General features: G+C 34.3%; 1 protein-coding gene across 6 annotated transcripts in view; it reads left to right on the top strand.

Moving 5' to 3' along the window:
• The window catches only part of LOC136832492 (uncharacterized protein F09G8.5), a 48,540-nt gene extending 33,659 nt beyond the window's left edge, over positions 1 to 14,881 (top strand). For all 6 annotated transcript variants that reach the window (XM_067093382.1, XM_067093384.1, XM_067093379.1 and 3 more), the window contains one exon: positions 74 to 14,881. In XM_067093382.1, coding sequence (XP_066949483.1) covers positions 74 to 184 — 111 coding nt within the window. In that variant the 3' untranslated portion in view covers positions 185 to 14,881. The remainder of the gene's footprint in view (positions 1 to 73) is intronic.
• Positions 14,882 to 15,291: the final 410 nt, after the last annotated feature.

The raw sequence follows: 15,291 nt of genomic DNA, 5'->3' as shown, positions 1-15,291 counted from the left end.
TTTACATTCCCATTTTTATTCTTTTTGAAACTTAAAAATTAATGTACTATATTTCTTTCTTTTTTTTTTTCAGAATGCAAATTTGCTTTCGGCTGTCTTGTGCTTGGTGAAGGAGTTGGATTACTCGAGCCTGGAAGTGGTTGAGATGGCTGTTCGATGCCGTATGGAGGAACTAGATGATTAGGTTCTGTGCTCCTTATTATATTCTTTCCTGGAGTAACTCTGCAGTATAGGTTTGCCCCCTTGTTAAGAGATTATGGATATATATGTACAAGTATGGTTTGTTATTGATTGTGTATGTTATTTTAACCTGGAAGTTTATCATTTTTCAAGTTATTTTTTATTATGGATCCCTGTGAGCAAATTGGCTGGGGATTCCTTATTTTACTGCAGAGTATGTTATGTGATATAATAGTATACATGAAAAGGTATAGTTTTTGTTAATATTTGCAATTAGGAGGAAAAGTAAGACTAGAGTCATTTATTAAAGTAAATTCGTTTTAAATGTCTAATGTCTTAGCCACTTGAAATTTTTGGAGATCTTTTTCATAAAATGTGGATGGCTCTGTTACCCAGAAGCAGGTGCCATCCGCTGGGTTGGAGACTGTGTCTCGTTTGTTGATCAACATTGCTTTGAGAATGCTCTTTTTAGCCTAGTAAGAGATGAATTCCTTGAATTTCATCTCCGTAAAAATTTTAGATCAACTTGGGAAAATTTTTAAATTTTCATGATCTTAATTGCTTTAGCTCTGTCAATCAAATTTTGAAATGTTTCTTCTCTGTGCCAAACTGACACATTGGCTTAAGATGAGGTCGCATTTACGCTCAGATAGAGGAACGGTTTGTAAGCCAGCATAGCTTGCTTTATGACAATCACACTGTATATTGTGAAAGCATTACATGCAAACTTAGTGGTCATTCTCTGATATATATATATATATGTTTCATATATTCTTGAGAGTTGGTGTGAAATTGCTATTGCAGGTACAGCATAACATTTTGAATTTTGAATTTTGAAACATCTCAGTAATCAAATGAGACAAATAGCAGTTCTCAGTTTTGTAAGAAATCTGTGCTTGTATGTTTTTTACCATCATGACCAAGTTGGGTTATTGAATGATTTTCTTGTCGATTTTATAGTGCTGAAACTTGTTTGATGCAGCATCACGAAAAATGGAATTGCATTCCTCTGCAAGGAGCTCAGACAACTTAGGTCATATATATTGTCAGATATTGTTTTTGTAGGTATATATTTCATTTTCATAAAGATTATTTTATACACTTTGTAAAAGAGGCTGTAACCGTGCATTCATACAAAAATACACGTTATTGCCTCATCACTAGCCATTAACTTTTATCTTGAAGTATTGACCATCCAAATTTCGCTGGGAAGCAAGTTCGTGATTCTTGACAGTTTAGCATCACCCCTTAAAGTTGTAGTTGATGCCACTTCCTTGATTGTCTAATTCAGTGTCCTTTGTTCTTTCTTATGTAATTGTTTTGTCACTCACTTTGTGTCTTTCCCATCTCTATAGTGATCATTCTCAGAGTTTTTTCTTAGATGTCTCTGGTCTTAACATCTGGATGGCTAACTCATTTTATTTTCTCTCTTCTTTATTGAGCGATGCATAACATTAATGATTTTTTATCAAGGCCTAATTTCATCTGCACATTGTCAATATTATGTGATTTTTATCTTATTTACAAATACATCCAGAGTTTCCCCAAAAATTTTCATAAAATGAAAACCATTGTCTTAGAATATGGTGGTAGAAGATTACCCCATTTAGAGGGACATTTCTTTCCCACTTATATTTACATATGCTTCACAAATTTTGGAAGGTCAAACTCTTAGATAACGGTCAGTGGCTAATGGTATACCAGTGGTTTTATAATAGTATAGAAAATAGCTTTTTAAGAGAATTATAAAATGAATTGGCATAAGGATTTTTCATAAAATGTCAGTGAACACATGTCATCACATAACTGTATCGTCATTTCCATGGGTTTAGGGGAGTGCTTACACAAGGTGAAGCTCAATCCCCCCGTATTGTAACTGGAATCTTATTTGCATGAATTTGTGTTCAAACAAATCACAAAAATTTTCTTACTTTTACTTATGCTTGAGTGCTCAGTTAAGGTAGACAAATGAAGTGCAGCATTGTTGCAAGAGCAAGCACAGAAGTAGCATTATCTTTGCTGCTGAAAGCTACAAGGTTTATAGTATTAGAAATATGAGTTAATACCAGGAATCCAAGTGAAGAAATACTAACGTGATGGTGGTCTCACTCTCATGAAGATGGCACCAATTCTGAGAAGTTACTTGCCTTCAGAGTATTGTAAATAGCTGCTGCTGTCAGTGAGACTGGTTCCATTTATTATGTAAATGCTACTTTGCTCTTTTTAGCACCTATTCAGCGCTTGGTTTGTCTGGCCAAAGCATGTTTAAGATGTAAGTGGAAGCAAGAGAATCAGTTTACGGAACAGTTTTTAGTTTGCATTTTAAATAGAGTGCTTATACAGAACCACAGTGTATAATGCTAAAGGTATATTTTCTAGATTACAGTAGAAGTAGACACATTTTAAGGTTGAGGTAGTCTAGTGTCAAATTATAGATTCAGTAGACAACTTCTGGATAAACTTGATGTATTCTGTAGCTAGGAGCAACCAGACTATGTGATACTTTCTCCTACTGCTAACACAAGCCCACTATTAAATCTTCACGTGGTTCATCCCTGTTATTCATTTTATATTCAGTTTTATGAAATCGCAATTGGGACAGGCAACCAAAGGCCCTTAATTAGCTTAGGTATAATGGGAAAAAGTGAAGGAATTGCTTGTTTAACTTCAAAGGAATTGATAGAGAAAAATTGAGAGAGAATGAATGTTTTATGAGTCATTTCTAAAGCTGGCTTAGGGAAAGAAACGACCGCTAAACTAAGTAGTCTAAAGATTTTTTTATTTACAGAGTGAAGTTGGGAAGTGATGGTGTAAATTGTGTTGAACTTAGGAGCTAGGGCAAAGGTAAGGGTGGGTTAGTGGTTGGTTATAGAAATTGCCTTATAACTAATCCTTTTGAAAATGGTAAAACAAGGTACCACAAATATGAGGGCAATATTCCACGCTCTAGCAACTTAGAGAAAGAAAAGAACCTCGGCTTAAAAGCAAACAGCTAATTTTTAGATTAAAATTTAGCAGTTTAAGCTATCTGATCTATCCAACACAGTTGTAAAATAACCTTGACTCCACCAGTTAGCACTGTGACTCTTTCTGTAGCATTCTGTTTATATCTTTATTTACTTTTTTACATTTTTAACATCTTAATTTTCTTCCTCTTAGATTTCTAACTCCTAATTACCGTAACATGGTACTAAGTTTTTTTTGCATATTTAAACACTTTCCTTGCATATTGAAAATATTGAGTAGATTATATTTGAGGGAACTTTCTGTGATTTGAATGAATTTACCTTTTCCAGAATGAGAGAAGTTGCATTTATGAAAATAAAAGTATAATTGAATCGCAATTACCAAAGATAGCCTTTCTCATATTGTATTCTACAGTTTTAATTTTCTCTCAGGGTCTGTGAACCAAGGCCTAAGTACTTGTCGTTACATTGCATAGTGTTATGTCGATTGCTAGTTTCATCTCATGATAGATGGTAACGTACCTAAAGCAAACTTTTCTTTGTAGTTTTAGAGGAGGTGTTACCCCTCGTTCGCTAACTTATCTTTTCTTTGTCTTGACTGTATGGTAGTGTCTAGTGAGCAAAACATAATTTTGTCGTGGCAGATAATCTAGTTATGGTTACATTTAACTTGTTGTTAGCTGGGTTTTGATTGTGGTTAGCATTTTAACATTGTAGGTGACTTGTTATGGTACAGTGTGTCACTGAACATACAGCATGATGAAATTTGCATATTTGTTATTCATAAGACCTAGAAAGTCTACTCACACAGTTGAAATCTTTAAATAAGTTAATGCTAACATTGGTCATCAACTGTAATGAATTTTAAGATTATAAGTGTGCAAACCTACGTAGGACATGCTTATCTAATGCAAAGATCCCATATAATTTAAAGTTATCTTTATGTGGTTTTGTCGATCATTGTATAAAACAAAATGCTGACAGGAACTTTGTATTTTGTATTTGTATTGATCTGTTAGACACTTGTCAAAGCCATATAGAATGGGAAGTGTTTCTTTTAAAACAGGGAAGATGTATACCATACATGAGTATCTGTCACTGTTTAAAAATATTCGTACCAGAATATCATAGCTTAGATATTCTAGTTAGGGTCTCTGAATCTTGTATCAAGATTTATTCCTTAATCCCTCTAGTTCCAAGGCGATGATCGTCCATAATTGATAACTCTTCCATCCATTGTGTGTGTGTGTGTGTGTGTATGTGTATCTGTAAGCTGTATCTATGACTTAATGACTTAGAAGTATTTGCCTATTTGCCACAACCATGGTTGAGATGATCATGTTGTTAGGAACCTCATCCCAAATCACTAGCTGAGAAGCAGAAGGGTAGAACCTTCTGGAGCCACACCTCCAAAGGGTAAATACATAAGTGTATAGTACGTGTTAGTCCCGGAAAATTTTCATTATTTCATCACCAAATGCATGCATTGAGTACTGCCTGTGATAATAGGATGGGACGAGTGCTCGTTAAGATTGGCCTGTTGGTAAGGAACCATTATCTGAAGCATTATGCGAATGGTTGTGTAATGTCAAGTTAGGGAGTGTTTGGGATGATGTTGCTTAGCTGGTCAGAATTGTTTGAAAATGGATGACATGTCCAGGAACATTATGAATGAAACTTCATTCCATAATGTTCACTTCATGTTGAGGCTTCGAGTGAAAAAGTAATTTATGTATTTACAGATAGTCCAATGTACTGATAAAAGAATGCCCATATCTAAGTCCACAGTTGTAATTATGTTGTAATAGTAACATAGCATTCACCAAAAATTTGTAGTTATAAGAGGTTCGTTCACTTTCTGTTGAATTTTGTGTATTCTGTAGTGAATATGAGCTCATTTTTATTCACCTCCAGGCAGCTGCAAATCAGTAGTGTTCCTACATTAAAGTGCAAATGAATGTTTTACATGTCCCGCACAGCTTGTATAGGTGAAAGTAGACCATCTCAAATTTAAGTAACATTTGAGGCCCTGTTATTCACTAATTTATTGCTGGTCATTCCATGTAATTTTTGTGCAGATAGGTTATCTTGCTTAAGTTAATTTTCTTTTGGGGATATTTTATTTGACTGTTTAACCTATGTTTTTTACTATTTTGTAGATTGCTAAGCTTGAAATGTAGTGTGATGTGAGATGAAAGGCATTAAGATTGACGGCATAATGTTGTCATGTCAAAATACTTGAATGTAAAGTGCTTCTGACATTTCATCAGAAACTAGCATCTACCAGATGAATCCAGGTTTGCCTACAATGCAACAAAAGTGATGTATCCTCACTGCTGGATAGTGTGGGTCTTCACTTCTCATCTGATTTTACGAAGATGTTGGCACAGAGCTTGGAATACTATTTCAGTGGTCAGTTTGGGAAATGGGAACATCTTTTCAAGTAACATTGCTGAATAGAGACCTAGCAAGACATCATGCAAGGTGGAGATAACCAGCATGGTCATTCAGTTCGTTTTTAACAGCCATGAATACAAAGCATACACACTCATTCTTCGAGCATATAATATGACCTTGTGCTTCCTTGATCCAAGCCCTCCTTGAGACTTTCATCTGTGCAAGAAGCACAAAATACAAGCAGTTGGTTCCAAAGAAAAATTGTAATTTCTTTCATCTTTTTCAGAATGTTTACAGACCAGTTCTTTGAGCTAAAGTAACCAATAATGAATAATCAAAGATTTAGTTATTTATTCCCAGAATACAATACAGGTAGTAAGTTGAAAGGAAATAAACAGTCTCTTGATAAAGTCTCCAAACAGTGATGAGGGTTACAGTGAATCCTCCTTGTGTGATAATTCAGTCTCACTCCAGTGACCACTCTAGCATGCTTTCAGATATTACTTAAGTTTAGATGGTCTGTTTCACACCCTGCTTATAGAATCACTTGTCAAATGATAGTCTGGTTTTTGGGTGAAAGAAAGTTGTCTTAGAATTTAGTTTCCTCCTTTTGTTTCCAGTATTAGCGGAATATGTTGTACTTGATTTTGTGTCGAGAAAATCTTCCAAGTTATTTAGGAATGGATTCTAAGACTGACATGATGAAGTACTGTGATTTCTCTTTCTGAGTGGTTGAGTTTGTGTTGGCTTGGTTCTAACAAAATGCTCTATTACTATGAAGATTTTTGTGGATATAAGTTTTAGTATATAATAGTAGTGTTCAGTGAGAAATCTCATTATTCAACGAAGGTACAGATTCCATTTGCTGACCTTAGTGTCTCGTGTTAGTTGTACATTTTCTTTGAAAAGTTGCACTTTGGTCTGAATAGTATGTTGAATCTTAAATGATTCATCATCTGAATTCAGTAAAACTTATTAAACACCATTATGCTTCCAAGTGTGTGTGTGTGTTATGGTATTGGAGAGATTTGATTTAAGGGTGATTTTTATAATGCTTATCTTGATTGTCCATTGTGCGTAAGTGGACACTATATGGGTTTCTTGGTAGTATTTTTGTCATTTCTGGTTTAACTTTTCTGAAGCTGACTGTAAAGCTTATTGATCCCTTTCTCGATGTTTAGGATTCAGTTTTAGGACTTTGAGAGAAAGAACCTTAATTTCTCCACAGATTCGATCCAAACTTCAACCTCTTGTTTGTAGAATATATTTCACACTTTTTGAAACATTATTCAATAGTCTGGTAATAGATTTGACTGTGTAAGATGGTGATATTTTCTTGTTAGCCAAGTCTTGTATGTATTTGATATGGAGTCCATTAAAATGAGGTTTGTTAAGTTGAAGGGTGTTGTATTTACAGGAAGAATAGCTAACATTTCTGTGCACAAACATTACTGTTTTTGTTTTAGTTGTTGAAAGTTATTTTTCTTGAAAGGAGTGCAAGTTATTTTTCTAGGGATATTTTGGTAAATGGTGGAAAAGACATACCAAAGAATTGCTGAAATTATTTACTCACTCAAATATTACTACAGCGACACCAAATGTTTTCTGACCAATTACGCTTACTTTTGCAGTATATCTGATGAATATGCTTTTGCTTAAATTGTATTTTTATGTGTACGCAACTTTCATTGTCAAACAGATCAGACTGAAAGAGCAGTTTATAGATAACCAAGTGTTTTTGTACTTGCTTTCAAAGCAGCATCATTTATTTGCTGGTATTGCTTGATAGCACATGTAATTTACTATAAAGAAGGTATGGAGATGTCTTGTATCCATGTACCAAGGGATATCTTTATAGGTTTTTTTGTATTGTGGTTGTACGTTGTTTATGAACACTGTAATTTAGATTTGTGCTTTTTAAGAATTATTATTTAGCAACTCAAGAGCTAAATTAAACATTTTTTTAGGGGATATGTAGTACCATGACTAAGTAGTCAAAATATTGGCTTCTTAAAATACTGGTTTAGGTGAATCCTGATTGCGATCAAAGAAAAAGTTGGCCCCGAATGTTACAGTTATGAAGAAAGATAAAACCTTTCCTGAGAAAGTGACAGACTTCCAGTAATAAAGTGATAGTTGCGTGTAAATGCCTTAAAAAGTTAGGTACTGCTCACAATTGTGATTCTTGCTTAGAAAAATTTTTAATATTATTAAATGGAAATGTGCATGGTACAGAATTTTGAGGCCATTTGGTGTTTTAAGGAATTTTGATGAATCTTGCTTTACTTTCAGAAAATGTGGATTTAATGTCCATGATTACAAGCAAAATAATATGCAAATGTAGAGTTATTAGCTATGCATTGTGGAGGTTTTTACATTGTAAGTTTATGGTTGTTGTACGTTAACTTCCAAAGATAGAAAGGCTTTTGATACAGCTCTTGACATCCTTTTAGAATGTCACTCTTCATTTCCTTACTCGTCTGAGTGGCATTGATACTTTAAACAGATCCTTTTTCAGGGGACTATTCCCGTTAATTAACATGACCCTGCACGTATAGATAAAACCTAATACACATAATTAATGTGAATATGTAAAGTGAGGTATATTGCCATGAAAACCTTTTGCTTTGACTGGTTAAAGAAATGTTTGATGTCACAAGAAATTTGTATTTTAACGGCATTGTTTCTTGTGGAATCATTTCATCACATATTGGAAATGGTGAATTTTGGCATGTTTTAAATTTTTACTCTGGGTATTAAAAGTATATTTTGTGCCTTATCTCTCACCCCAAAAAAGAAATATTAATATTTAATCATATAAGAAGTAACATGTTAAATACTGTAATCTTTGTAAGTCTGCTCGTTTTGTATTCTTTATTTGAGGAAGAATGAGTTACGAAGCTGTATCTGTATTCACTTTTATGCATTTGATTTTCTTTCATATTTCTATTCTTACCATTTTTTATGTACTTAGCCGTTTTGAAACCAACGGTATCCCGATAATTTTTGTGTGTTTTCTCTTAACATTAAAGTTTTGTGATTTCTTAGTTTGTAACCAGGAGACATGTGATATTGCAGTGTTTAGTGTACTTTTTTTTTTTTTGTAACATTTTGAGTTTTGTAGTGAATATTTACTAACCTCAGTCAGCTTAACCTTTAGTATTATTGTGTACCTTGGGAATTTAGGAACTTAGTTTCTTCCACGGAATAGAATTCTCATTAGGATTAAGTTTAGAATTCCAGGTCTTCTGATGCTCATAATCATAACTTTAAGATGCAATATGTTTTGTTTAAGGTTACAGCAACTAGAATGAAATTATTTGCTCTACACTCCACCTTTTCATTGTCAGATTATATGAACTGTGAAGGCATTCTTGAAGGAAAATATTTCAGTTTGTCGATAAGCTTCATGCGTTCAAGTCTTTTGTGGTGCTCTCCTTTACTCGTTGTTATTTTTAAGATGTATTTGAAATCAGATTTGGTTTTTGAGTTATATGAATGAGTGAAATTGCAGTGTTACCAGAGATCATTTTTATAAGATCTTGTCTTACGTGTGCTTTCAAGATTCAGTGTGTGAACCTTTTCTCTTTTCAAGAAGGTAAGTTCCCTCTGAGCTTTAAAAGAATATTTAGATGACTTCAAATCTACATCAAGGGCACAAATAGTCTCTCCATTGATGTTTTCTTAATTGTAGAATGTGTGTGACATGCTTGAATCTTATTGTTGTTCAAAACTTTGAATGGACATTGTAGAACAGGTAGGTAAGTATTTTTGTAACGTGCATGATGTGTAATGGCCTGGGATATTGGGAACTTGTATCTTTGTCATTATTGCCTAATTTGCCAATAGCATTTTGTCCTTACAATAATACAAACTCAAGTTTTGTACATATGCTTTTGTTTAATGTAAAAAAAAAATTATATACCTTACACAAAATTCACACAAATTACCAAAGGAATATCAAGTGCCAAGCGTAGAATACTGAGGGAGAATTAAGCTCCTTATTTATATTAATTTGTTTTTCTCCCTACTTCATTATTTATATATGAATAATTGACAGAATTTGTTTTATTTTTTCATTTTATAAATTAATATTTATTCCCATATTTTTTAAATTAATCCCGTTTTTTGTATGTCCTCTTGATGTTTAGCTCTTCCAGCCAATCAGGTTTATACAATGTTATTGATTTACTGTTTAAATGTTTTGTGTTCTAAGAAATGGGACAGAGAACTTACTAAAGGTCTGCAGGGATGAGGTATGTGAAGTTTGTCTTCCATATACTGTGACCTTCATAAACTTCTAGATATTGCAGAAAGTGAGACCTGTTCCATGGATGATCTTTGCAACATATACATTAAAGGAGCATCAGGTTTAGTGTAAGTTGTAACTCTTACTGACAGGGAAGAAACTCTGGGAAGTGCTGCTTGAAATGCTTCATTCCTTAGTTTCTGCTGATGAATATGTAACTGTGCCCTTTTCCAAGCTTAGGGTACAGTATCTATCTCTCTCTCTCTCTCCTCCTTGGCATGCCAGGTATGGGGCATTTTAATCAGGAAGTGTCAAAAAAGTTGGGGCATTTATTCTCCAGCCACCCTCAGTTATGATGTCCTTTTTTCCATTTTCAATAATGCAGTTACCCTTTCCATCTCTACCCACATGGTTGCAGTGTTCAGGTCACACATGTATATATGATTATACAGTGCTTTTGAGATCATCTGTTTTGGCCCAAAGCTCTCAATTGTCTTCCTGTAATAGTGTCTACAATGGACTTAACTCTGTGAACCCTAAGCTGTTATTTGCTTTTCTTTGTTAGTGCAGTTTGTCAAACCTTGGCATTGGTTTCCGGGGAACTGAGGGCCAGTATCTCTTAAACATTATGTTGAAAGTCTCCAACCAAGAAGGACAATGCAAGTTAACCTCACGGAAGTGGCCAGCCTAACGTATTTATTCTCTCTCGAACAAGCAGACCTAGTTTGAGGTGGATTCAGTATGAGTTTAGAAACGTGAGTTGATGTTCTCTGTAAAGTACTATATAATAGTAATGGGTAAATGAAAGACCTGCCACAGGCAAGTTACTTTGGTTATCAAAGGCAGGAGAGGTTTTAGGACCACATATCTTGTTTTGTGTGTGCCTTGAGTTATTAAGTTCTGTATGCCCTTGGACATGCCCTCAGTGTTGTAGCAAGCTCCTGGCATTCAAGCTCCACAGGTTCCCATTCCCATAAGGGGTCCCTTATGAAAGTTTCAAAACGCGCGTCTGTCGTCTTGCCCAACCTCCAGGTCCTGTGAACATGGATGGATACCAAAATAAGACATCAAACAAGCGCTGAGAATCTACAAAAAGTGATTGTCCTTCTGCACCTCAGATTGTGGGTGTTCCTGCATTCTTGTGAAGGATCATCATCAAAAGATCAGGGCTAGATGATTTAATCATTTTTAAGGGAAGAGTGCTTGTGAAGACGAGAGAAAAAGCAACCCTTCATCAGTATGGAAGTGAGTCTTTGCATGTTCTTTCTAATGTTTGTAGCGTCACGTTTTTCATGCATGAATTATTCTCATCTTTTAGTGAGATGTATATTTATAAAGGAAATTTTTACTTAAATTCAGGATCTCATTAAATGTATTATATTCTTAGGGTATGTGAAGCAGAGCACTGACAGAATTCTTAAACCATAAAGTATTACGTTCTTTTGGTGGCAAAGTGTATTTTATTCTATATAGTTAGGTTGGTTTTAACATAACTAAGGTTTTTATATTTTGAATATGGTGCAATGAATGGATTTGAGTTTGATATTTATTTTCTTTCCGTGTGCTGGAATTCTGTAATCTTGACAGATTCTTGTGCTTAAGTTCTTAGAGTAATTCTTGTTCAGTCCTTGTACGTATTTTTGCAGCAAAATTTGTCAGTGAACACTGCAAGATGGGTCATGTGAGAATTAACTTTTTGTACAAGTCCATTCAGCTTCCAAAGGAAAGCATTTAGTCAGATACGTAACTGGCAAGTTACTTTTGCCAGTAGAACTGCAGATCTGGACATAGTGTGAGCTGTCAGCCTAGTGTGTTTACAGAAATTTCTTCGTAAACTGCCAATTAAGGTAAAGTACACCTGTCATATTTGTCTCTTGTTCTAAGACACGTCCTCAGGCTCTCACAGAAGGTATATAATTTACATCTGGTAGATGAGGGCCTAATTTTATATCATGGAAAGTATTTAATATCTTTCTTCACCATTTTGAGTACAATCATGAAGAATGACCATTTACTTTTCCTTTTTTAACATTCTCAAGAATATATAGTCATTCAATACCATAAAATATCCCAGTATTACAATTTCTTTGATGCATTCCCATTGTCTATCCTTCCTCTCCCACTAGGAAGAATTTAGTGTGCATTTTTCTCAATAGATGGCAGTGTCTTTTTGGCTTTTATGATATAAGAGCTTCAAGTATTAATTGCCTTGTGTTCTTGCCAAAATGCAGTCTTATTTTTGCCATCACATTGCCCCCCACAATCAAATTGAGTGACGGAAAACCTAGTAGTGAAAATTATGAAGATCTAATAAATTTAGGTGAGCGTAACAGCAAAGGTTAGACTTCAGAATCCAACAGAAGTTTAGAAAATACAGCAGTGATATGAACAGACAAAAATTTCTTTATAATGCTACTGCATAATTCAAAAACAGAATCAACAAGTTTAATATTTTTTTATTCTTGTTTTTCTGTAACTTCAAAGTTAACTTGGGAATGTAAAATTGTGATATTTTAAAGTTTAATAAATTCCAAAGGTCACAAAATCAGATAAATCTCCATCATGTTGACCATCCTGACGACGATCGGAGAATTGTCAATCATCAGCAAAGTAGGATTTGCCCTTGTATGTCCATATCTCCAAAATTACTTTGCTTTTAAGTTTAAAATATGTCGTTGGAAGTCACTTGATGTTTAGGGGCCTCTCTTTGCTGTATCTAAGATCTCTCTGATAGTTGGATTCTTGTTCTTAGTCAGGTACTAACATTATTTTTTAAATATGGAACGAATTCTCAGTCAAGTCAGATTAGTCATAACCATCCTAGTGGATATTTTCCACCCATTCTTCTTATCCATGTAGGTCAGTATTCCAACTGTTGGATGGCTAACTGGTCTTAGAAATGGGGCATTCTTCAAATTTAGCAATTTGTCATATGACAGTCAACCTCCAGAGGGAATTACCATCCACGTCCCCATCGAACACAACTGATTGTAAACTCTTTCAAGTTTCTGGAGCCCTAGGCAGATGACTCACATTATTGTTTAACTATTTTGTACTATTGGTCATTAGTAGTAGTCGTCAGTTGCGTAGCTGGATTTCATAGCTTTATGACAGAGGCCAACCGAGATCATGAATCAGAACTACATTTTCAGGCCTCGGTCCCATTTTTGATGCGCAAACATCTCCATGTAGCATACCCATTCTTGTGAAGCCAAAGTGCATGGAATGTTTTTGTCTTTTGTGTTCAAAATGCATTTTTGTTTTATTTTGATTTAGTAACGTTTAATGGTGTTGTTTGTTATCATAGCGTAAGTTTGTTTTATACATACATCTGAGTGGAAGGGCAAGGTTTTTATATTTTTTTCATCAATGACGCCTGTCAGCTTTCAGAAGAAGAAATATTGTAAAGTGTTCTTTGTCTGTATAAGTCAGGAATCTTATCTTTTGTTACCCTTAATGTATTTCTTAGAACCTCCCATTTACGATTGAGCTTGAAATACAGCTTGCCGTGATCGTTTCAATCCGTTATAGGTCAACCCAGTTGCAGTACCTACAACTCCTGGTATATAGTTACAATTATTAGTCTATACTTCTTAATGATAACTTCATTTCCAACATAAAAATGCTGATAAGATTTTCAGAATTCATCCCAGTTTTTGTGAGTTCTGTTTCTCGGTATTAAATTGCAAGTAATGAAACAGAAACACTGCAGTGCCTCTAAAATGTGATTGATCTGACTTGCTGTTACTGTGATTGCTAGTGACAACCTTAAATTCTGGAAAAATAGACTGGTGGGATATAAGGTCAAATTGCTTTCTATTTTATTTTTCTTAGATATTTTTTCATCATTCTTATTACAGTTTTGTATAATAAAGACATTTTGTCTTAAACTGAATTATTCTCTTGTTAATTTGTCATGAAACTACAACAACAGTATATATTCTTTATCATTTAGAAAATTGTTTATAGCTGTAGCCAGATAACCACAGTTGCAGAATTGGATGCTATCAAATATTTTCATCATTTAATTGTACAAAATATCAGGTGAATAAACCAGGTATTCTTATAGAACAGAATGCTGAGTGTATGACGAACAGATGAAATATATCAAAATTCATAACAATAAAATTTTGAATCAAGTGGCTGGTTCCCCCCAGACTTGTTCTCAACTGGAAACCAGAATTGAATTTATTTATTTTTTTTAAATTGTTATTTGTCTTAATCTTGTGGCACAGAAGTTGTAACTAAAACTGGGGTGTCACAGAAAGTCTTTCAAAGGCCAGTTTTTTGTTTATTTTAGTTATTGTCCTGAGGGCCAATGAAGACACAGGATATTTACGGGACTGAAGTTTACAGCTTTACTCAGTGACTTACTTGGCTTACGTAGAAATTAGTTAAAATGTTCGGCTGCTTACAAATTCAGATACAGTACCAGTAATGGCTGTGTCTTCAGTTTTAAGGGTTTTTCTCTTTCTGATAGTGTTATGTTAGCAGTTACATTTGAACAATTATTACCATTTTAAATTTCAGGCAGTTTATAAACTTCCAGACTCATGATGTTTTTTCATTTACGATAATACTCAAAGTAAATTTACTCAAAACTGATTTTGTCAGTTACATCAGAGGAGACTGCTACCCAACTTCATTATATGATTGAGTTTGATCAACCCTTAACGGTCCAAAATTCATGTTCTTTTCATGTGGAAAGTTTGGCCTTATTAGTTTCTTTTGTTCGTTATCCACAGCATTGACTGGGTCTGTTTTCTCCATTTCATCTTAGATTGGTGATTATTTTATAATTTGTTTATCCATATGCTAAGTGACATCCAGGTAATCGCATAGTTAGATCAGTCACATTGTTAAGATAATCCAGTTTGGTAAGGCGCTTTTGTGTCCTGGGACTTATCAACCTCTCATTTCCAGATATATAATGTAAAATGTATCTTTCATTAACAAATTTATCCAATACTAATTATTGCCTGATTTTAAAAATATGGGTTGGTTATTACCCAGTAAGGTTTTAGCATGCATTCAAAATAATAAAAGTGATGGTATTTGTAATAGAGATTATAAGTAAAGTGTAACAGTACTTCCTAGTTTCATTGGAAACTTGTCCTCCCGTTTACTGTACTGCTTAATGCAGTATGTTGGAAAATAGTACGGTAGTACTTAGTTTTGATTGATGGTTAAGAAATTTATTCCCCTAAATTCCTTTTCAGTTCTCCATTGAAAAGCAGAAGTTATTAAGTATTACAAGAAAGTTAAATGAAGTATCGCAGAAAAAACACATAAAAAAAGAGAATGAAAAACCAGAATGCCAGGGCATGAAATGGCAGGAAGTGCCGAAACAACTGGCATAGAGAGAAACTGATACATCACAGCATTGAGGGGGGGAGAAAGCCAGGTCGCCCTCCTCCACTGGCTGTCTCCCATTGCCATCAAATCCTTGTGCTTTTTATTCGGACTCCAGCAGGCACTAGAGCAATTCCCCTATGTTTA

Source organism: Macrobrachium rosenbergii, chromosome 50 (assembly GCF_040412425.1).
Source record: "Macrobrachium rosenbergii isolate ZJJX-2024 chromosome 50, ASM4041242v1, whole genome shotgun sequence".
Classification (NCBI taxonomy): Eukaryota; Metazoa; Arthropoda; class Malacostraca; order Decapoda; family Palaemonidae; genus Macrobrachium; species Macrobrachium rosenbergii.
This window is presented reverse-complemented; position numbering and strand designations above follow the sequence as displayed.